Below are 23,363 nucleotides of genomic sequence, written 5' to 3'. Positions count from 1 at the left end.
GTTGTTAACAGTAGATTTGAATGTTGAAATATATACAGATACGAAGGTTTACAATTCAGTCAGTATTCAATACAATGAATATTCCATAGATGATGAACGCTGACCGCAATGAAAGTCTGTAACTGTTATGAAATGGCAAACACACAAAAAAAGAGATCTTTGCATCGATGTTTGAACTTAAGTAGACCCACTGCTAGAGCTCAGAAGAGGGGATGCTTGCACATTATTTGTAGCAGTGCAAGCGTTCATAGCAGCACCCCATGCTGTGGTGGCAGCCGTAGAAAACATGGCGGCCTGACTGGCGGTGGGCGTTTTAAAGTGCAGCCGATGGATGGTGGCTGATACTGCAAATGGAACAATTTAACTGCCTTTGTTATACCCTAGTGCAGATGAACTTTGCAAACAAATTGAAGAATTTAATACAGCAAGTTTGAAAGACGGACTAAAAATAAATTATAAAATAATCTGCAATCAAAACATCAGAAAGAAAACAGCGTGCATTGGCACTGAAGTCATAGAATCAGTTGAGAGTTTTTGTATTTAGGGCAGTTAAAGGCAACTGAATGGACAGTAGAGTAAAAAAGACCAAGGGTGAGTACGGTTAACTAAACAGGGTTTTTAAAATTAAGCGTCCAGTGTCTCTGAAACAAAGTTCATTACAATCAGCGTAGATTCCAGCACCAGTATCCATTTTTGGCAGTGAGACATGAACACACTGTTTGTTCAGTTATCATTCAAGAGATGTGAATTGAAAATTACTAGAAGAGACAGGAAAACAGTCAAATGGATCAGGGAGCAATCTGGAATGCAAGCAGTAATAGCATAACAACTGTAACAAAAATTAAACAGAAATATTTGGAACAAGTACTTAGATGAATGGATGGAAAATAGTCCAAGGAAATACTTTACTGGGTTCGAAGAGACAAGGGAAGACAGAGACAGTGATATGATGAAAGGTATGTAAATGTTATAATAATAATAATAATAATAATAATTCAGAATTAATGTGACTGAGTGTAACTGAAAACTACAATGTATGGAAAAATCCAGTGGAGTCATTTATTTAGCAGTATACATCAAATGGCTGATGATGATAAATACAATGATGCTATTAATTTAAAAGCAAATACTATTTGCATTGATATTTCAGTGAATGACAACAATGTTTGGCAATGAAATTTACCTGCAGTCCCACCTCCCAAAATGTTTATGCCATTCCTGTGACAATGAACTCTAGTGCTCTCACTGTTAAGTGCTAAACAATAGTCAGATAAATTATATTTAAAATAGGAAGTAGCTGCAGTGGAAAGGAGAGAAACTATTTTTAGCTGTGGATCACTCATGCCTTTGTGTAGGTACATCTGAATTGTTTTATCATCCATTTTGTTAAAGACGTAAGGTCATGCCCTAAGTTTTATTTCTTGTTCTTTAGTGTAGCATGGGATGCAAAGGTTGTGACCAGTGCTTGGTGGGTACATAGTGACCAAGTTTCTAAAACAGCACCAACTGGAGAATATCTGACGACTGGAGCCTTCATGATACGTGGAAAGAAGAACTTCTTGCCACCTTCCCATCTTATCATGGGCTTTAGCTTCCTTTTTAAACTTGAAGACGATTCCATACAACGGTACAGTATAAAATAATTAATATTTTATTCAACTTTTGAATCTGATGTTAATAATTGGAATGTGTAGTTTACTCTTCAGTTGTGTAAGATGTTTGTTGTAGTAATATACAAAAATGAGGAAAACCAACCATTCATGCACATTATTATGCACACACAAAGATAATACAGGGTGAGTCAGTTGCTCCTACTGTTTTATGCAATGCACAATACTACATCTGGCCTTCAGAAACCAGGCACGAGATTTTCATATTCTTTCGCTTGCTACATCCAGCCCATGTCCTACAGAAAAAAATGAACAGGACCTTATTCTTTGGGGGTTGTAATGGGATACGTTTTCTCTAGGGGCTATAGTTTTCGAGTTATTCAAGCCTTATAACAAACCCCTATTCCCATAGTCAGCCCCCACCAGTCGGCATTTCTAGCATGCTGTTCACGGCATTCCCTCCTACCACTGTACAAAAATTTGTTACTGCATTAATTATTTCCCACCTTCAACCTCTTTTGCTCTTCATAGATTGGCCTTATTATGACACCAGCCTAGTCAAGCACTTACAAACTGTAAAACTGACATTTGTGTAAATTTTGCCCAACAGTTTTGTGAATTTTAACAGAATAAAATACATAATTACCTCATTGTATTCATGAGGCCTTCTGGCTACAAAACTACTGCGCTTGTAAGATTTAAGTTTGGATAAAATTATCATTGTGATTAGTTTTAGCATAACATTTACAAAAGTTGTTTTTCTTTCATTACCTTAGGGGCATATTTAAATTAATTATGTTAACAAAATAGCTGGCTGTGCAGGGCAGCATAATAGCCCAATCAGTTAGAGACAAAAAAATGTCATATATCGGGAATAGTTCGTGTAGTTGAAAATTTTTGTGCTGTGGTTGGAGGGAGTGCTACAAACAACATACTAGAAATCCTGACTGATGAGGGATGATTGTGGGAATGGAGATATGTTTGAAGGTCATTTTTATATTTTTTTCCTGAATAATTCGAAAACTGTGGCCTGCAGCAAAAACATATCTCAGTATAAAATTTAACTAAATTGCATTTCGTACAAAAATATCCTGCTCTTTTTTTCTGTAGGACTAGTAGTTTGGGCGTAGTGAGCAAGAAAATATGAAAATTACGAACGTCAAGTTTCAGTGCCAAGTACAACATTACAGGTTGCATAAAACCTGTAGGGGTAGCTAAGTCACCCAGCGTAAGCCAACTGGCTTTCAAGTTTTTGTTTAGTTTTGCTCCCCCCCCCCCCCCCCCCCCCCCCACACACACATACATATGAGTTGGCGTAGCACTGATTGTTGTTGTACATATTGCCACAGCAGACAGTAGGAAGAGGAGAAGGAGAAAGGGGTTGTGGCAAGGTTAGGGGGATGTATGCAGTGACAGAATGAGAGGGAGTCTTTGTGTAAAATGCAAGAGGGAAAAGAATGATTGCAAAGTAGAGTGGTGGGGTTATGGAACAGAGAAGCAGGTGACCAAGAATTAAGGCCAGCATTGGTTTATGCCAAGGGCCACTCATTATTTATCTACACATGAATGTTTGCCGTGCCTCATTTTTCTTACATTGGAATTTTCATGATTGTAGTTTTTTGTGGTATGTTATTTTCCTTCTCCCATTTCTTCTTGACTAGTACAGTTTCAATCATATGTTAATTTCATTTGAAAGTATCCATTACTTGATGTAGAAATACTTCCACAGTAGAGGCAGGCGACCATTCAGATTTGGAACAACTTTGAAATATAGAAAGGTCTTGATCGCACAATTCTTTACTAAGCGCTGTGCATTTCAAAATATAATCATCAGACAGATGCTGTGGAATGAAGTATACAAGAAATTAATGACAGAAGTGTACATCTAAGTATTCCAATATACAGCAATTCCAAATAGTATCGTACACTACTGGCCATTAAAATTGCCACACCACAAAGATGACGTGCTACAGACGCGAAATTTAACCGACAGGTAGAAGATGCTGTGATATGCAAATGATTAGCTTAGCTTTTCAGAGCATTCACACAAGGTTGGCGCCGGTGGCGACACCTACAACGTGCTGACATGAGGAAAGTTTCCAACCGATTTCTCATACACAGATAGCAGTTGACCAGCGTTGCCTGGTGAAACATTGTTGTGATGCCTCATGTAAGGAGGAGAAATGCGTACCATCATGTTTCTGGCTTTGATAAAGGTCGGATTGTAGCCTATCGCGATTGCAGTTTATTGTATCGCGACATTGCTGCTCGCGTTGGTCGAGGTCCAAAGACTGTTAGCAGAATATGAAATCGGTGGGCTCAGGAGGGTAATACGGAACGCCGTGCTGGATCCGAACGGCCTCGTATCACTAGCAGTCGAGATGACAGTCATCTTATCCGCATGGCTGTAACGGATCGTGCAGCCGCGTCTCGATCCCTGAGTCAACAGATGGGGACGTTTGCAAGACGACAACCATCTGCAAGAACAGTTCGACGACATTTGCAGCAGCATGAACTATCAGCTCGGAGACCATGGCTGCGGTTACCCTTGAAGCTGCATCACAGACAGGAGCACCTACGATGGTGTACTCAACGACGAACCTGGGTGCACGAATGGCGTAACGTCATTTTTTCAGATGAATCCAGATTCTGTTTACAGCATCATGATGGTCGCATCCGTGTTTTGCATCATCGTCGTGAACGCACATTGGAAGCTTGTATTCATCATCGCCATACTTACGTATCATCCTGCGTGATGGTATGGGGTGCCATTGGTTACACGTCTTGGTCACCTCTTGTTTGCATTCACGACACTTTGAACAGTGGACATTGCATTTCAGATGTGTTACGCCCCGTGGCTCTACCCTTCATTCGATCCCTGTGAAATCCTACATTTCAGCAGGATAATGCACAGCCGCATGTTGCAGGTCCTGTACAGGTCTTTCTGGATACAGAAAATGTTCGACTGCTGCCCTGGCCAGCACATTCTCCAGATCTCTCACCAATTGAAAACGTCTGGTGAATGGTGGCCGAGCAACTGGCTCGTCACAATATGCCAGTCACTACTCTTGAAGAACCGTGGTATCGTGTTAAAGCTGCATGGGCAGCTGTACCTGTACATGCCATCCAAGCTCTGTTTGACTCAATGCCCAGGCGTATAAGGCCATTATTACAGCCAGAGGTGGTTGTTCTGGGTACTGATTTCTCAGGATCTATGCACCCAAATGCGTGAAAATGTTATCACATGACGGTTCTAGTATAATATATTTGTCCAATTGATACCCGTTTATCATCTGCATTTCTTCTTTCTGTAGCAATTTTAATGGTCAGTAGTGTACTTACATAAAAATCAAACTTTAGTACAAAGCAGTATTCGATAGCTGACAGAATTGTCAAACATGCCTACATGAGAAGAGGTTTGTATTGTATTCAGTTTATGTGCTCACATTCGTGAGCTTGGTACTAAAATTTTATTTTTATGTAATTATGATACCATTTCGAATTACTATATATTAAAATACTTAGGTGCACACTTATGTATATCTTCTGTCATTAATTTCTTGAACACTTCATTCCGCCGCTTATGTCTGCTGAAATTTTGCAACGCATAACACTTAATAAAGAATTGTGCGATAGAGACCTGGTTATATTTCAGAGTTGTGTCAAATTTGAAAATACATTTGTTATTAGAATGAAACAAACTGTTGCTTCTGTATATGAAAAAAAGAAATGTGTTCAGTGTATTCGTTGCTCTTACTGTCATTCAGTACTGTTGTTTAATCTCCCTTTACCTTAATAAGTACTGACCTCATGTGTTCTTGTATTTCTTCCTATTTCCTCAAACATTCCATACTATTTTTAGCTAATATGTCTCGTGTCTCTATCTGTCCTAACTGTGTATGTTGTCAGCATACGAATATTTGAAAATTACTGGTGGATGTTTCTTCTCATTTGTGCAGCCTGTCGCGTGGTGCCCCCCCCCCCCCCCCTTCTCCGGCTGCCCTTCTTGGGGCTTACAGAAATGTATATGTGGCATTTCTTGATGCCTTCTTCACTTCTTACGAGCTTATCTCAACAGTAGGCCAACCGCCATTCAGCATTTATGTTACTTTTCATAGTGATTGCTCATAAAGACTTTTTTTAGATGAATGTCCAAGAAACTCATTTCTAAGCTCTGAGCAAAACAGAACTTGTTCATGGTTACATTATTTATGTGAGCTTCTACATCATACAATGTGAAAATAATAGAAACTGTAGACAAATCTGTCTGTGTGTATTCATTTGCCAAGCTTAAAAATAACATTGTTTATGGAAGCAGCAGTTTGTCTCAGATCTATAAAAATCAGTTTTCATAAATTAACATATGTTTTATGGCTGTGCAGTTAGCATGATGTTTTATTACTTAATAACAGCATCTGTCATAACAGCACAGTTTTATTTGATAATGATATCTCAGATAAAGATTTATGCATGTGATGTTCATTTTATCAGGTTAATTAATAAAATATACTGCTTTTCATAGGCATAAAGATGAAAGGAAAGTCCGAAATGTTGAAGACGATGCTATATCAGCAGTAACAGATATCTCAGCAGAGCAGGACCAAGAGATAGAACTGGTTGATAGCGATGATGAAGGTATGAGTGGGATTTCTATCCTCTCAAAACTGATGTACTTATTTGTGAAAGTTAAAGCTGCTGCTTCCACATAATTTTCTCTTTTCTTTCTTTTTTTTTATATTCTTCAACCTCCTTTCTTTACATATTTATTCCATTAATTCGTTTCTTTCCCTTTATAGTTATTGCATCAGTAGTCAGTTACTTGACTATAATTTTGCCTGTGACTCTTTTTTTCACTCTTATTGCTACCCTCTTTAAAGAAAATAAATAACTGTTTTTATAGTCCATAATGTACTATTTATATGTTGAACATTGTTTATTTCAAAAGTTACTTCCATAGACTGTACTTGATTTGAGATTCTGAAGAACTAGCTCTACTTAACAACTGTTCCCTCTTTCCATATCTTTTCTGGTTGCTCACTTCTTCGTAGTTTCCTTGAAACGCAAGTCCTAGTACCAGCTTTTGTGTGTTTTTGTTACGTATTCATGAGCAATTGAATAGAGACATACACAAAGCAATGACAACCACAGTACATTGTCAAATGAACTCCATAAGATACCAAATGCGTTGGGGAACTGTCCTGTTATATACAAGCTCTACCATGTCCTTTGTGCGGCTCAACATAAAATACCAAACTACAGATCCAGAGGTCTCAGGTTCGATCCCTGGTCACTCTGATAGTGTTTCTATTTTTACTTTTTTTGTCTGGCAGTATTTGTTGAGGTAAAAAATGCTGAGTTGCCCTGCGGTTTAGAGTCCACATTAAACCATAGGTTCACTTATAACGGGCTGGGTAAATCAGTTCAAAACTTGAACGAAGGCAAGGTTATGCCACCTTCAAAAGGACATGCCTAGTAAAGCACTGTGGTGTTTAAACCAACCTTTCAGTTGATGACAACTTTACCTTTTTATCGCACCCAAGGACTGTTCCTTAAACATTTCTAACACAATTTGGGAATGATGTGGTGGTGCATTTCCTGCTGAAGGTACAGAGATGATGCTAGACTTCTCAGTTCCCTATCTAAATCTTAGGTGGTCATGCCAATTTTTATAGCACGAGTAGGGGCGTGGTGTACTTTGTACGCCACTTGTAGCCTTTATGTTACCAAGGTAAACATGTATGAGCAAAAATGTTGTGTACTTATAGTTTAATTAAACAATGATACAATAAACTTATGTTATTGAGTTGAATCATTGTTTAATCAAACAAAAATAAAATAAACTTTCATTGCTCCACTCTGTTGCCATGTACAAGTGTTACCCCACAGTAATGACCCCCTCGGAATATTAAACAGTGTAGTTGCATCAGATGCCTGCACAATGCTTATTCAGTTACTAATTATCTAGTAGACAACTAGTCATTGTGGGATTGTGCTGCTAGTTTGGAATCTGGTCATTTTCTTGCGCATTGCAAAATGTTTCTCACCAATCTCTCTGTTTGTTTTATACTACTGCAGCTCAATTGTACATATGACAACATAACGTATCATTGTGTTAGCTGAAGCAATGGGAAGGAGTAGATATGGGCTTTCAGTTGTAAAACAACAGTGGAACAGTACATAACAGTGTTGTTTGTGGTTGGTACACTTTATACATCAGTGCGCCCGCTTGAGGGTTAATCCCACATAACATTCTCCATGTGAGAATAATTCAACCATTTACCAGGACAGTGCCTGTTAGTGTGGAAGACACATTGTTTCATTTGTTTTGAAGTGCTTGTACCCTGCCATTATTATGTACCATGACTCATTGTTATAGATGACCTATGCTTTGAGTGTTTAATGGCAGTGCTCCTGCATCCACACTAATCTCTGTGCCTGTCATACATGACAAACAGAGATATAAATCTGGGGTACTGCACATTCAGAAAGATGGAGTGTCCCGAGTGACCGAACACCCTCAAAGTGGCTATGGCCAGATGTCCTGATGTTCATTCCCTACCTACTGCCACAAGGATTTGAAGTCATCCCAGCCCAGTTATGCTTCTTTGCAAACTGCCCTGTTCACTGGAGTTATAATGGTGTCTCTCTCTCTCTCTCTCTCTCTCTCTCTCTCTCTCTATCTATCTATCTCTGTCTCTATCTACCTACCTATCTATCTTTTCATGTGGGAAAAATATATCTAAAAAGATGATGTAACTTACCAAACGAAAGCGTTGGTATGTTGAAGACACACAAACACACACACAAAATTCAAGCTTTTGCAACCAACGATTGCTTCATCAGGAAAGAGGGAAGGAGAGGGAAAGACGAAAGGATGTGGGTTTTAAGGGAGAGGGTAAGGAGTCATTCCAATCCCGGGAGCGGAAAGACTTACCTTAGGGGGAAAAAAGGATTAACAATGCCTGCTTGTGTCTGTATATGTGCGGATGGATATGTGTGAGTGCACGAGTGTATACCTGTCCTTTTTTCCCCCTAAGGTAAGTCTTTCCGCTCCCAGGATTGGAATGACTCCTTACCCTCTCCCTTAAAACCCACATCCTTTTGTCTTTCCCTCTCCTTCCCTCTTTCCCGATGAAGCAACCGTTGGTTGCGAAAGCTTGAATTTTGTGTGAGTGTTTGTGTTTGTTTGTGTGTCTATCAACATAACAACACTTTCGTTTGGTAAGTTACATCATCTTTTTAGATATATTTTTCCCACGTGGAATGTTTCCCTCTATTATATTCGTATCTATCTTTTCAGTTGCTCATGGATGTACATCTGAGCCATCAAAATTTTAGGCAAACATAGGTAATTCAGTTAAGTTACTCCTGATACCATGGCATGATGAGAATTTTTAATTCTATAGTCTGCATGGTTGAGCATGCTTGTTCTTCTGTTAAAGAACAGTGCCATGCATGAAATAATTCCCAAAGAATTATAACTTTGGAAATTCCAAGATTGATGCAATAAACAAACTTGAGGAGTGGCAGCTACTCACCAGAAGCTGATCAGTGTGTGGTGTATAGGCAAATGTAATTGCACAATGATGTTGCTAGCCTTTACACTGTCTCTCTTCTTCCAATTTAAACATGCATCCTCCAACACTGCAAGAACCCCCTACTCATACTAAATCTCCAGAAATGCCTCCATTTAGCTGCTGAGTCTGTAGATTGTGGTATAAGGAGTGTATAGCATAACTGGCAACGCTTTCCCACCCGAGTTATACAATAATTAAGCCAGTCTGTCCATGAACTGACTCAGTGAAATGCCATGCAGGAGGTCTTCCTTCCTGTAGGGGGAGATGCTCTTGTAGTTTTATGTCTTCCTGCACAGCCATGGCAGGACCATCAGATTCTGAAAGTGCAATATTACTGTCTATGTTTTACTCAGTGAAGTGGAAAGAAGTTTTTTGTGCAAATAATTTTTACGTGGGATGCCATTAAGCTGCGTTTATTTAAGAAACACACTAAAATGAGCTTGTTTGAACTGGTAATAGGCTAACTATTAACAGTAAGAGAGCACGGCATACCGTATGACTAGATCACTCGACTATTGTGCCCAGCTTGTAATTTGAGTGTACAATTGATATAGTTTATAAGATCGTATATCGTCAGTTATGCCAAACCGATTCATTTATTTAATAATATCAACATTTCCTGGTATTGTAAAATTACTGAAAGATAATTTTTATGACCCGTAGACTACTCATAATGTCTGAGTGGCAAAAAAAAAACTTTTGTTAGCAAGTATTTATTAATAACAATTACTTAATTCTCATCAGAATAAAAGTACTCTCCCTACGCATCTCTTTGCTGACATGAACGATTTCATCATTGACATCTCATTCCACTGTCTCTGAAAGCGGCAGATGGTCAACTGCCTCAGCTAGCCAGCACGGGAATCTACCACTCGCTACTTATTCTGTACGTACTGCAGTGCTGATACATTCACTTCACATATGTGAAATAGCAAAACTGGAAATAAAGTAAAATGAATCTTATCTGCAGAGAAGGGGCACCTTACAACTTGACCACATGTACAAGCAAACATACTCACCGGCAGGTGTGGAAACAGCTTCAAGTAAATGATAATCTCTCCTTAGTTTTGTTTATACTTCGCTAAATTATTCGTGAACTGTAAGATCCGCGTGAATCATTTGCTTAAAATTATATAGCTTTTTTGTGTTATCAGCTATTTGATGTTATTGGTTATTGGTCAACATCAGATGCTTGATAAAAACATTGAATGATCTAGTTCCTGGTGACCGCATAAGAAACCTTATTTAAAAGTATGAAAACTTTGCTAGCTTTTGCATGAATTGTTTAACAAGCTAGAGTTACAGCTGAGAAAAATGATTCAAGTCCCCATACATTTAAAATATTTGGTAACAATTTTGGCAGAAGAGTAAGTCTCAGATATTCATTGAATCTCCTTTGTCATATCAAATGAACAGTTTTCTGTAGTTATAATCCAAGTAATAGAATTAAAGATTAGTTGGCCACACTCAGCAAATTTCTGCAACAAGCCAGAACTACTTGCCAGTTCCACAGATATTTTTGATTAATGACAATCGCAGGGCTGTTGTTTTCCACTAACATGCAAACCGGGCAGTCAGATCTAGTCTCTCAGCTCTGGCCAGATGCCAAGTCCCTTGGTATGTTGGGTAAATTGGCAGATATCTGCGATTTGTCTGCAGTCACAGGATTGCAGTGCATGTTCTACAGGCCAGAGGCAACAGGCAATTGATTTCACAAGTTGTGACTGTATCTCACTGAAAATTCATTGTACAGAGCGGCATTTTTAGCCATTATTTTACTGTAGTGCATTTTCACTGCTTGCGTATGGTTTTCTGTCTGCTTTTGTTTCTTTCCTTCTTCATTTTCTCTGTTGGAAATGGTTGATAAACATCAACATCAAATCCCTCATTGTTTTCTCCACACCAGCTGTTGTCTTTGTATTGTGAAGGTTTGATGTGCTAGGAAGAGGTTATTCTTGGTCCTAAAATAACAACTTGTAATACTTGTAAAATAATAGACCTAACATAGTTAAACTTAAGACAGTAGTAAAAGTAGTACAAGTAACATTTGATTATTACCCACTATAGTGTTGCTTTGTACATTTCGTCCTCCTTTTCTCCACTTCTTCGAAGGTATGCACTTTTCTGAGCTATTTTCTGAAGCTTGATCTCAAATTTTGTAGTTTTGTTACACATGTTTGTAGTTTTCTTTTGTTCACAGTTGGGATATTGTATAGAAATATTTAAACCATCTGTTAGTTGCCCTCATTTTTTTTTTACTGTCTGAGCCATGCCCGGCTTGCGTTGATGCCGTTTGTTCTTTGGCATTTTGTCACAATCGATTGACGTCTTATTTCTCCCTGAGTTACTACCACAACGAGTTACTGATTTGCCTCCATCAGTGGCAGCAGCAGCACTTATCGATACTAGTACTGCAGTACCATCTTTAGTGTGACCACTATATTTCCGTGTGGTGGTGTGTGTGGCAGTCGGTCGGTTGTGGCAGAGCAGTGAGGAAGTCTCCGCAGTGCAAGGTCAGGCCGCAACTGCTGGCAGCATGCATGCGCGGTCGGATTGTGAGGCGCCAGCTGCGAGAGCTACAAAGTTCGTTGCCCACCAAACCTGGACACTGAAGTTGAGTGATCAGTTAACATGTTATAAAACCTCAACTGCTGTGACATCTCTTCGTTCATTGTCAGTTGTTGCTTTCTGGGATGTTCCGGCTAGCAGCAACGTATGGTGTGTTGAAGTTGGCCAAATTTTGCAGCCGTCTTCCTGTATGGTCTTTAACTATTAAATTGGTTGTTACTTACCAATGAAGTGCACCAGTGGTATTTTCTGCCTTGTGGCCGTTAACGCCCCAGTTACCTGCCTTGGTCATTAGCGTAGTTTTCTGGCAGTGTGTTTTTCCTCGCCGTGTTAATGCTGTCCGGCACGGCGTGTAGTTTGACAGCCTTTTAGTTGTTTTTCATTTTTTTCTTAACAGTGGTTTTGTGCCTAGGCTGTTCTTAGACGCCAATTTGGAAGACGTAGTGCTGCTGTTATCTTCATCCTTGGCTCATATTTTCCATTGTCGGTCCTTCAGCCGTCCCTGGGTCGGGTTGCCATCCGACTATTTAACCTTACTCTTGGCTGCCTGTCTCACTCCACCTTACGCTAGAGCTACCTCCTCAGGCCGACCCTCGGAACACTTCTGAGCACCACTGTTCTGTTGATTTTAGATTGTGATTATCCTTTTAGTTTGAGGTACTGTGCGAGGCCTTCAACCAACTTAAATTAAAAATTTGAAGATTGATTTGCTTTATAACTAAAATTTTGAAAGTTTGTTCCATCTGAAATTCTTGTTATCCAGGCCCTAAACCCCTGAGTTGTTCAATGTTTTTTGTGTGGCCTTCAGCCGAGTATTTACATGAAATATTTTTTTAAAATAAGGTCTTCAGCTAAGCAATTTTTTTATAATTTGTGTTCAGGCCTTCAGCCATTCTTGTTTTTGGTGTGGTTTTGGGCCTTCAGCCGAGGAGGTATCCCAAGTTTTCTTAACTAGGCCTTCAGGCATATTGTTTTAATTTGATCCTTTTAAGGCAATGTGTAATTAAGTGGCTCTTAGGAAAATAAAAGTTTGTGTGTTTTGTGCCACTAACAGTAACTGATTATGGCCCCCTCCACAACCATAACCTGATCCACTCCATCGTGCGAAACCAAATTTCACTGTCATTAATATTCCGGGATCAGTGGCACAAAAAAGATCTTTTTTGGTACAATTTCACAAATTTTTAAGTATGGTCGTTAGTACAGTACTTTACAATAATTGACGCAGTTAAAATCTTCTGTCAGGTGAGAACAATGGGAAAGCTCTTGGAGTCTCTGAACATAGCATATCACAGAAATCTGTTCATATTTGCCCAGTTGGGGAGGTGGGATTACTGGTTTCAAGAACTGCAAGTAACAGTCTGAAGGTCATGTCTCCGCTAATACACAGGTGTGGCCTGTGGGTTTTGCAGAATACAGTGGAAGCATCAATGGCCCATCATTAAAATACAATCCTGTGTAGCCATCTATTTCCTTATTTCCTCAAGAAACTAATCCAATTATTGTAATGTGCAGGCATCCAGTAACTTACAAATGAAATACCTTTCCCCTTCCCCATGTTTTCATTTGTCCAGAAGTGATCTAAATGCTGTTTTACTGTCTTTAATTTATTTAAACAAATGTTCATCATGAACCATACATATTAATCATGGAGCTAACAGAGATTTCAACTGCATGCAAAGGGATGTGTCACTTATGTTGGACAAAAATTGAATTTTAAACTGAACAATTTAAAACAATATACAAACTGTTTAAGTTGATAGTCTTATACAGTATATGCAGAACCATTCACTGGTTTCCAACAAACTTTCAAAACATACAGTTCTCCCTCAACTGATTTGAATTTTCAGATCATTTAACATAAAATGTGAAAGTGGTGGCAGTTTTCTTTGTAAAAATCAAGGCCAAATCAAACAACCACATTTACATTCATATGAAATTATAATTTGCTGTAATATAAATTGACTACTTATGTCTGTTCTAAAAATGATCCATGATACTGAAAGAAAAGTCAAGAAGAAACCAGAAGTTTATTTAAAATTAGGTTAACACTCTAACATGCATTTGATTTTCCTGTACTACTCCCTTTCTTAGTACTGTCTCCTTACTGGAGGTTGCTGACCACCATGGAGTATGTCTTCTCTCTTCTTGGCCATTCTAATCAGTGTGGTAGTATCTGGGCCATTGAGCCACTCACCGGGATTCTACTGTCAAAATATTTTTCTCTGACCAGATTCACATTTTTAGTTTTCTTTGATGGTGATTTTTTTTTTTTTTTTAATTGGACCTCTCATTTCCAAAAAATGTGTCCGAAACCCCTGATTTCCTGCATTTTATTGTGACTGACTTCAAATTGTTCAGCTGTTTGGTGTAGTACATCTTGACTGGTCACATGATCTACAGTGCCCACATTCATTTCGAATACCTTGAGCTCATTCATGGGTGAAGTTTCAGTTGAAGCTTTCTGGCAGATTAAAACTGTGTGCCGGACCGACACTCAAATTCAGGACCTTTGCCTTTCACGGGCAAGTGCTCAACCAACTGGGCTACCGAAGCACAATTTACGACCCATCCTCACAGCTTCATTCTGCCAGTATCTCATCTCCTACCTGCCAGACTAAGCAGAAGCTCTCCTGCAAACCTTACAGAACTAGCACTCCTGGAAGGAAGGATAGTGCAGAGACATGGCTTAGCCACAGCCTGGCAGAGGTTTCGATAATGAATTTTCACTCTGCCGTGTAATATGCACTCATATGAAACTTCCTGGCAGATTAAAACTGTGTGCTGGACCAAGACTTGAACTCAGGACCTTTCCTTTTGTGGAGTGATCTACCAAAGTACACAGCTTTATTTCTGCCAGTACCTCGTCTCCTATCTTCCCAGGAGCTCTCCTGTGGATCTTGCAGAACTAGCAGTCCTGGAAGGAAGGTTAGTGCGGAGACATGGCTTAGCCACAGCCTGGGGGATGTTTCCAGAATTAACTTTCACCTTGCAGCAGAGTGTGTGCTGATATAAAACTTCCTGCCAAATTAAAACTGTGTGCCGGAGTGAGACTCGAACTCAGGACCTTTGCCTTTTGTGGGCAAGTGCTCTATTGGCATAGTGTATTATCAACAAGTCCGAGGATCAGTAAAAGCCCTGTGTGTGGCTGAGATGTTAGAATAACTCTGTCAGAAAAGATACACTCAGTACTTATGTATTTCATGTGCACCTACATGATGGCATTATGTGAACTATAAATATGTACCAATCTATGGATGTATTACTTTATTTACACTAGTGGGATTAATAAATGATACAATAGAGAAAATGTTGAAGGTATTGATTGAAGTACTTACACGGATTTTCAAAGAATTATGCGTGCCTTCTGTGCTGTACATGTGTGCATTCAAAACATCACATGGCAGCTGTTTGTTGACGGACATATTTCTGACAATGACGAAGCTTGTTTAAAGTCATAGGGTATCACTCTGGGTTTTCTGTGGCCTTCTGGCCCAAGAAATTCACATATGAAATGATAGAAATATGAATGGTGTATTTATAAGTTTCTCTCTCACTGTATTTAATGATGCTCTACATATAGTGGTGACGCCGAGTTGCAGATAGGCACAACGAAAAGACTTTCACAATGAGGCCTTCGCCAACAATAGATGATACACACACACACACACACACACACACACACACACACACACACACACACGAGACTGCAGTCTCAGGCAACAGAAATCACCACTGGTTTCAGTTGCCTGCGACTGCAGTCATGTGTGTGTGTGTGTGTGTGTGTGTGTGTGTGTGTGTGTGGTCTATTGTTGACAAAGGCCTTAATGGCCAAAAGCTTTATTTGTGACAGTTTTTTTGTTGTCCTATCTGTAACTCAGTATCTCCACTATGTGATGTGAAGCAACCTTCTTTTTCATAATATTGTTCCATTCCTTCCTGGATTTTCCATTGTATGATTTAATGACACTCCTCTATAGATTATCACTTGCTATCAAGCTCAGTGTTTTTTTCCCCCCCTCCACATTACACTATACTTGTGTTCAATAGGAGTGGCGTCCAAAGCCCTGTCTGGCCATCTAGATTTAGGTTTACCTAGATCACCTAAAGCCTGTGCCAGGATGTTTCCTTTGAAGCAGCAACTGCCAATTACCTTCCCCAATCTGAATATGAGCTCATACTCAAATGTCTTCATTGTTGATGGGGCATTAAACCCTAATCTTTCATGCATTAACATTGTATTCATTTGAAACTTCCTGGCAGAATAAAATTGTGTGTTGGACCAGAACTTGAACCCGGGAACTTTGTCTTTTGCAGGCAATTGCTCAACTGACAGCTATGTGAACATGGTTCATGTCCCCATGCCACATCTTTACTTCTGTCAGTACCTCATTTCCTACTTCCAAACTAAACAAAAGTTCCCCGCAGTATCTTGTGGGATTCATTTCATTCAGAAATATGACTTTGCATCTTCAGAACATTCTTGGTTATCCTTGTTTTCCCCCCTCCAACTCTCTCCTGTCTTTAGTCAAATGAAGGACTCCCTAGTTCTGAAAGTCGGAATTCCCCCTCCCCCCCCCCTCTCTCTCTCTCTCTCTCTCTCTCGCGCTCTCTCTCTCTCTCTCTCTCTCTCTCTCTCTCTCTCTCTCTTTTGTGTTATTGATGGAAGCATATCTGTTCTCCACTCCATAAGTAGAATTTTTTTCTCATCAAGATTTTAGTGGTCTTTTTTTTCTCTTTGTGATTTCTGCATGTTGTGTGTTATTTTAGGAGATGGAGACAATTCTCATGAGAAACATGATGAAGCAGTTTCCCAGGAAAACAATGAAGATGCAGAAGACCTACAGGCTGATGAAAGTACAAAAGAGATTGAAGCTGTTGAAGCAGCCAAAGGAGATATGAATGATAGTGATGCACCAAATGAGGAAGATAATGCAGAGGGGCAACCAATGTTTCCTGATGTGGAACTCAAAATTGAGCACAGTCTTAACAGGCAAGCAAAAGGGATTAACACGATGAAAATATCATAGTTATCAGCAAAGTTGACTTTAATTACTTTAATCACTATTTCAGATTGAGTCTTCATGTAGTAAATAAACCCCAGAATGGTGTAAATGATACGGATGATCAGAAAATGGCTAGCAGGCATCAAAACAGAAAGCAGAAACCAACACAACAGAAAAATGAAGGTAAAGCAAAAACTAAAAAATGCAACTGTTCTTTCTTTTGTACAACTACTAAGATGGTATGGCTCATCCCTATGAAAATAAAGTAGTATTATTATGTACAAGTGCAGTATCAATAGTTATCATTAATCTCTATAATTTTTGTCACAAGTTAGTTGCATTTGATCCATGTAATGTTGAAGTAATAATCATTATTGTGTAGTTGCTGAAGATTCTGACTCAAAATCTGGTAACAAGTCTCAGCAACAGTTGAAACGAGGACAGAGAGCAAAACTAAAGAAAATTAAAGAAAAGTATAAGGATCAAGATGAAGAAGAAAGAAAGCTACGCATGGAAATTTTGCAAGTAAGTATTATCCTACTTCCAGAATTACATTAGTGATTTACAGTGATGTATCTTTTACACACATTCTGCACATGAATTCTCTGAATATTTTTTCAGTCAGCGGGCTCTCCAAAGGACAGCAAAAAGGGTAAAAAATCTGCAAAGGATGCTAAAGGAAAGAATCAGAAAAGTAAAGGCACTAATGGAGTTGTAGCTTCTGCTGAACGGCAGCAAGCCGAACAGAAGAGTCGGCCGCGCCCGGCACCAAAGCCTAGCAATCAGGAGCATGGTGGGGATGAATCTGATGGTGGAGGTGGAGGTGCAGCGGAAGAAGTGGAAGTGACAGCGGCAGCTGAAGTGGACATGTTGGATTCTCTCACTGGTTTCCCCCTTCCAGAAGATGAACTACTATTTGCAGTACCTGTTGTAGCGCCGTACACTACACTACTGAACTACAAGTCAGTATCTATTAAGCATTTTATTCAAAACTAAAATAAAAAATTAATATTAAAAATATTTTCAACAGAGGAGAACTTCTTATAAGCTTCCAAAACAGAACAGTACTACAGGCTTGTAACTTAAAGAAACACAGTTGAACCTGTACCTTTCACCCTGCATAAAAAGTAGGGGCTAGATATGAAACAGAAAAGTAGCATGGGGAAACAAAGAGGGGAGTGATTAATGTGTTTTTAAGTTTGAGAAGGTAGTATGAGCCAAAAGCGTGTTGGAGCCAATCTCTGTTTTTAGAGTTAAGGAACTTAAATATATAGATGACTTGAATGGTGAGAGACCTCAACTGTTTAGTACAGATCATCAACAACAGAGTATTAATTGTTGTCAGTACAGATTATTTGTGTTGTGGGAGTGCTACAGTTAAACTACGACGACTTTGACCATGCTTGGTCGTACAGTACTCTCATACAGTTCTTGACCCGTAGTACACTACAAAATAGTTGCTTATCCCATTGACTGAAATCAATAGACTTGAAGTTAGCATTGTCAAAATTTATTGCCAGCCTTGGGCACACAATGAATGATGTCTCATAAGAGACTATAGTAAGACATTTTTTTGAAAAACTGAAGACTGACTAATCATAAATTCAAGATCGATGATCGATGTTCTCTTTTTCTCCTTTGTTAATTTGATTTCACAGTTTCTTCCATGTAGCTGTGGGTGGCAATGAGGACACACTGTTGCACCACCGCTGAAGTCATAGCATTGGCTGCTGTGCCTCCAAAACTGCCCACAGTTCAACGAATGCCTGAAACAGAAGAAACAAAAATACAAGCAGAGAAAATGTACACAATACATAATTAAAACATGGGTTTGCAGAATAACATCTTTTATAACATTAATCAGTACAAGAATAACACCGTAACACAACATGTTTACTCATTCATACACAACACTGAGGGAACATAAATTTTAAAGTTTCTTCACCCTTTCTGTGTGACTACTTATTGAACTTTTTGTGTCTCCAGGTCCAAAGTTTATAGTAGCTTTTCTCACTCTTCAACAGATGTACTTCCTTTGTTTCTTATCCCTTTTTTCTAATGCATGATTTTACATTGGCCAGACACATTACGTGGTTAAAGACAAGTACTATGAACATGGCTGTGGCTGCTGTTAAGCAACCTGTTGTCATAACACTGCCAACACTGATACTGTGTATCCCTGTTGATTACTTTGTTCTCTACATGTATTTCAACTGCTTCTTTAATTAATGCTAAAGGATCTTGATATCTAAGAATTCATACTCTACTCTGTATCCAAGCAAGGGTTGGCAAAAGCAGATTTTTTTGTGGCTGATCTAGTCTGGCATGTTGTCTTTATTCCTAGCATTCTTCTTAAAAGGTATAACATGTTTGGCCAGTGCTTGATTCCCCATTCTGACAAAGTGTCATATACTAGTGGCCCCCCTTAGTCCAAGATTGCAAGATTGTCTTTTACAGAATTTGGTAACAGGAGACACATTTAATTCCGCATTTCTTGGAGAAAAACACACACACACACACACACACACACACACACACACACACACAAATACAAAGCAGGGAGGCTATTCTAGTTGAGTTTTCCATGTTATGTGACTGCCTACAATGTTTGATACTTTTGAATTGAAATGCACAGTGAATTTTCCTTCTCAGAATAGTCATCTGATCAAGTCTAGAACACGATAAGACCTCAGGATATTTTGTTATGTAGTTCCAGTAGAGCTGGGGCTTGTACCCCAACAGTATTTTCAGTGCCTTGTGTAATTTTCCATAATTTATGCATTACAGTGAGACAGATAAGATGAAAAATTGGTCAGTAAAATTACACTGTTTTATTTATAGTCTTAACTATATTTGCAGGTTCAAAGTAAAAATAACACCAGGAACAGGCAAGAGAGGAAAGGCTGCCAAAACTGCACTCAACGTGTTTCTCAAAGATCATACCACAACTGCAAGAGAGAAGGACTTAATAAAAAGTGTTAAGGATGAAGACCTGTCCAGGAACATACCAGGAAAAGTTAAGATTTCAGCACCACAGTTGCAAAAACTGCGTAAATGATATTTTGTGAACTCTTTTCTGTATGTACATTGTACACGATCATATAGGAGAAAATTCTGATTTTACATGTTAGAATTGTACAAGGAAAATGAGATTATGACACTAAAATTGTTGTGCGTACTGTTGGAGAGGAATAATGTCTTTCATCAGGTATAAGTTTTGGAAAACTTGAGCTTATATATATATATATATATATGCTGTGCTTCATAATGAAAATAAAGATTTTTTTTCTAATGTGTGTTTCACTGTTGTTTTTCTTACATAGTAATATTTCAAGCACTATGACAAAGCCCTTTGCTGTACAGATAATAAATTTGAAACACCAAGCAAGAACAACATTACTTCCCCCACTTACTTGATATCAGCTAAATGATAGAAATGGAGCATAAGAAAAGTTAGCTACCCTAAAAGACTAATGACTTAAATTGTCTGACAGTGCTTTACCACTGAGCAGTGGGCATGTGACTTTATGCCCTGTTGGTGGGGAAGCAGTCCTGACTGCAACCTTATCTACACAGTAAAATATGCAATAAGGCACATACCCGAAAATTCTGCAGAGATTGTGCCACTCTTTCAGAAAGAAACAAGATATGAATGAAGTGTTATGTCAAACATTTAAGTATAGAGCTTGAAGAGCCACTCAACAAGACGGGGGTCGTTACAGTGCATCACCCCTCACATGGTAGGGTCTACCCCTGAATATTCCATGTAAGAGGTTACCTGCATGAAGAATTCAGGGTAGCCAGGGCATTGTCTATTTAATCCCTGTGATTTTCAATATTTCCATTATCCCCTTCTTAAGGTAAATGTCTCCTAGAGACAGCTGCCAAAGCACTATATACATAGTTGCAATAATGAGTGGAGGAACAGAAAACAGCAGATTGGGCAGCTACACAGGGTGAAAAAATCAAAATGCTTGTGACTTTTTCATCAGAAGATGAGTAACCTGTTAAATGAGAAAGATGATCTTCTCGTGTAACTACAAGAAATTAAAGAATCGAAAGGTAATTCTACAGATGTGTTACCCGTAGCATAAGATAAATTATAGGACACAGAAATTGGACAGCTGCACCTGTGTGTATCCAAGTTAGTATTACATTATTGTAGACATAATATAAGGAAAAGAGGAGTGGCTATACACACACAAAGTGGAACCAAGTTCAAAGCCATAGCTTGAAATGAGTACAATATTGAAAAGCACTTGGATTGCTGTGCTTCAATAGCAGAGAGAGTACCAGTAGGATATAGTAAAAGTAACCAGGGATGTTACTGCGCCCAAGATAGTACTGGTTGTGGGCACTTGTAGTTACAGAGGCCCAGCTTTATTTTCTCCTCCATGGTAACATAATTAATAGGAGGAGGTGGCAACATCAATTTATAATTTGTTTCTAAATCAAACAATCTTTCGTGAAATACACAGGAGCCCATTAATACAGGGTTTTTCTGTCCATTTCAGCAACAAATCACCATAGTCTATTCGGTTTGGCTAAAAAGCCGAAAAGCAATCTTCATAGAATTAGAAAAGGTCATGCAGCCATCATTTTCAGAGACAAATTACTGGACAAACAATGGGAAGAAGTACACCAAGGACACACAGTAGAACAGAAATTTATAATTACACTCCTGGAAATTGAAATAAGAACACCGTGAATTCATTGTCCCAGGAAGGGGAAACTTTATTGACACATTCCTAGGGTCAGATACATCACATGATCACACTGACAGAACCACAGGCACATAGACACAGGCAACAGAGCATGCACAATGTCGGCACTAGTACAGTGTATATCCACCTTTCGCAGCAATGCAGGCTGCTATTGTCCCATGGAGACGATCGTAGAGATGCTGGATGTAGTCCTGTCGAACGGCTTGCCATGCCATTTCCACCTGGCGCCTCAGTTGGACCAGCGTTCGTGCTGGACGTGCAGACCGCGTGAGACGACGCTTCATCCAGTCCCAAACATGCTCAATGGGGGACAGATCCGGAGATCTTGCTGGCCAGGGTAGTTGACTTACACCTTCTAGAGCACGTTGGGTGGCACGGGATACATGCAGACGTGCATTGTCCTGTTGGAACAGCAAGTTCCCTTGCCGGTCTAGGAATGGTAGAACGATGGGTTCGATGACGGTTTGGATGTACCGTGCACTATTCAGTGTCCCCTCGACGATCACCAGTGGTGTACGGCCAGTGTAGGAGATCGCTCCCCACACCATGATGCCGGGTGTTGGCCCTGTGTGCCTCGGTCGTATGCAGTCCTGGTTGTGGCGCTCACCTGCACGGCGCCAAACACGCATACGACCATCATTGGCACCAAGGCAGAAGCGACTCTCATCGCTGAAGATGACACGTCTCCATTCGTCCCTCCATTCACGCCTGTCGCGACACTACTGGAGGCGGGCTGCACGATGTTGGGGCGTGAGCGGAAGACGGCCTAACGGTGTGTGGGACCGTAGCACAGCTTCATGGAGACAGTTGCGAATGGTCCTCGCCGATACCCCAGGAGCTACAGTGTCCCTAATTTGCTGGGAAGTGGTGGTGCGGTCCCCTACGGCACTGCGTAGGATCCTACGGTCTTGGCGTGCATCCGTGCGTCCCTGCGGTCCGGGCCCAGGTCGACGGGCACGTGCACCTTCCGCCGACCACTGGCGACAACATCGATGTACTGTGGAGACCTCACGCCCCACGTGTTGAGCAATTCTGCGGTACGTCCACCCGGCCTCCCGCATGCTCACTATACGCCCTCGCTCAAAGTCCGTCAACTGCACATACGGTTCACGTCCGCGCTGTCGCGGCATGCTACCAGTGTTAAAGACTGCGATGGAGCTCCGTATGCCACGGCAAACTGGCTGACACTGACGGTGGCGGTGCACAAATGCTGCGCAGCTAGCGCCATTCGACGGCCAACACCGCGGTTCCTGGTGTGTCCGCTGTGCCGTGCGTGTGATCATTGCTTGTACAGCCCTCTCGCAGTGTCCGGAGCAAGTATGGTGGGTCTGACACACCGGTGTCAATGTGTTCTTTTTTCCATTTCCAGGAGTGTATTTCCTTAAATATTCTTGCATCACTGAATCCGTCAAAACAAGTCACAATCCTATTGAGGCTCTGTACATTATTTCAAAATTGTGTTACCGACATGGTATTTGTAGTACATTGATTTTGTAAGGTGATAGAATAGCAAGGGATTGTCACGGTCTCTGTGCTTGGATGTGACAGTACATACAAGTACAAAGTACATAGAGTTATTGCCAGTTGTATATTTCATCCATTAGAGTAGTGATCCTATTTAGTCAATTTTAACAGCAAGATTTTACTCATTCATCTGTTATACTCCAGTCACCTTCCCATCGTTTTTCTATGCCACACTAGTGTATTCCTCAAGAAAATTTAAAACAGCTAATCAAGACAGCCAGAAGGGTGATTTTTCTTTCATCACAATTTCTGCAAATCCCATTGCTTGGTACGTGCCAATGCTAATTTATCACACCTTCCCTCGGGATTGGCATAATAAGATCTGAAGTAAGCTAAAGATGCAATACCTATAAA

General features: G+C 39.9%; 1 protein-coding gene across 1 annotated transcript in view; it reads left to right on the top strand.

The window, feature by feature from the left end:
- Nucleotides 1-20,061, top strand: part of LOC124550949 (nuclear export mediator factor NEMF) — a 78,794-nt gene extending 58,733 nt beyond the window's left edge. Inside the window, exons 11-17 of the mRNA XM_047125764.1 lie at nt 1,433-1,627; nt 6,133-6,245; nt 16,526-16,748; nt 16,829-16,944; nt 17,144-17,286; nt 17,383-17,723; nt 19,621-20,061. Coding sequence (XP_046981720.1) covers nt 1,433-1,627; nt 6,133-6,245; nt 16,526-16,748; nt 16,829-16,944; nt 17,144-17,286; nt 17,383-17,723; nt 19,621-19,819 — 1,330 coding nt within the window. The 3' untranslated portion in view covers nt 19,820-20,061. The remainder of the gene's footprint in view (nt 1-1,432; nt 1,628-6,132; nt 6,246-16,525; nt 16,749-16,828; nt 16,945-17,143; nt 17,287-17,382; nt 17,724-19,620) is intronic.
- The last annotated feature ends 3,302 nt before the right edge of the window (nt 20,062-23,363 follow it).

The sequence above is a fragment of the Schistocerca americana genome, chromosome 1, assembly GCF_021461395.2.
Source record: "Schistocerca americana isolate TAMUIC-IGC-003095 chromosome 1, iqSchAmer2.1, whole genome shotgun sequence".
Taxonomy (NCBI): domain Eukaryota; kingdom Metazoa; phylum Arthropoda; class Insecta; order Orthoptera; family Acrididae; genus Schistocerca; species Schistocerca americana.
Note: the sequence above shows the minus strand (reverse complement) of the source record. Positions and strands in the feature narration are given on the sequence as shown.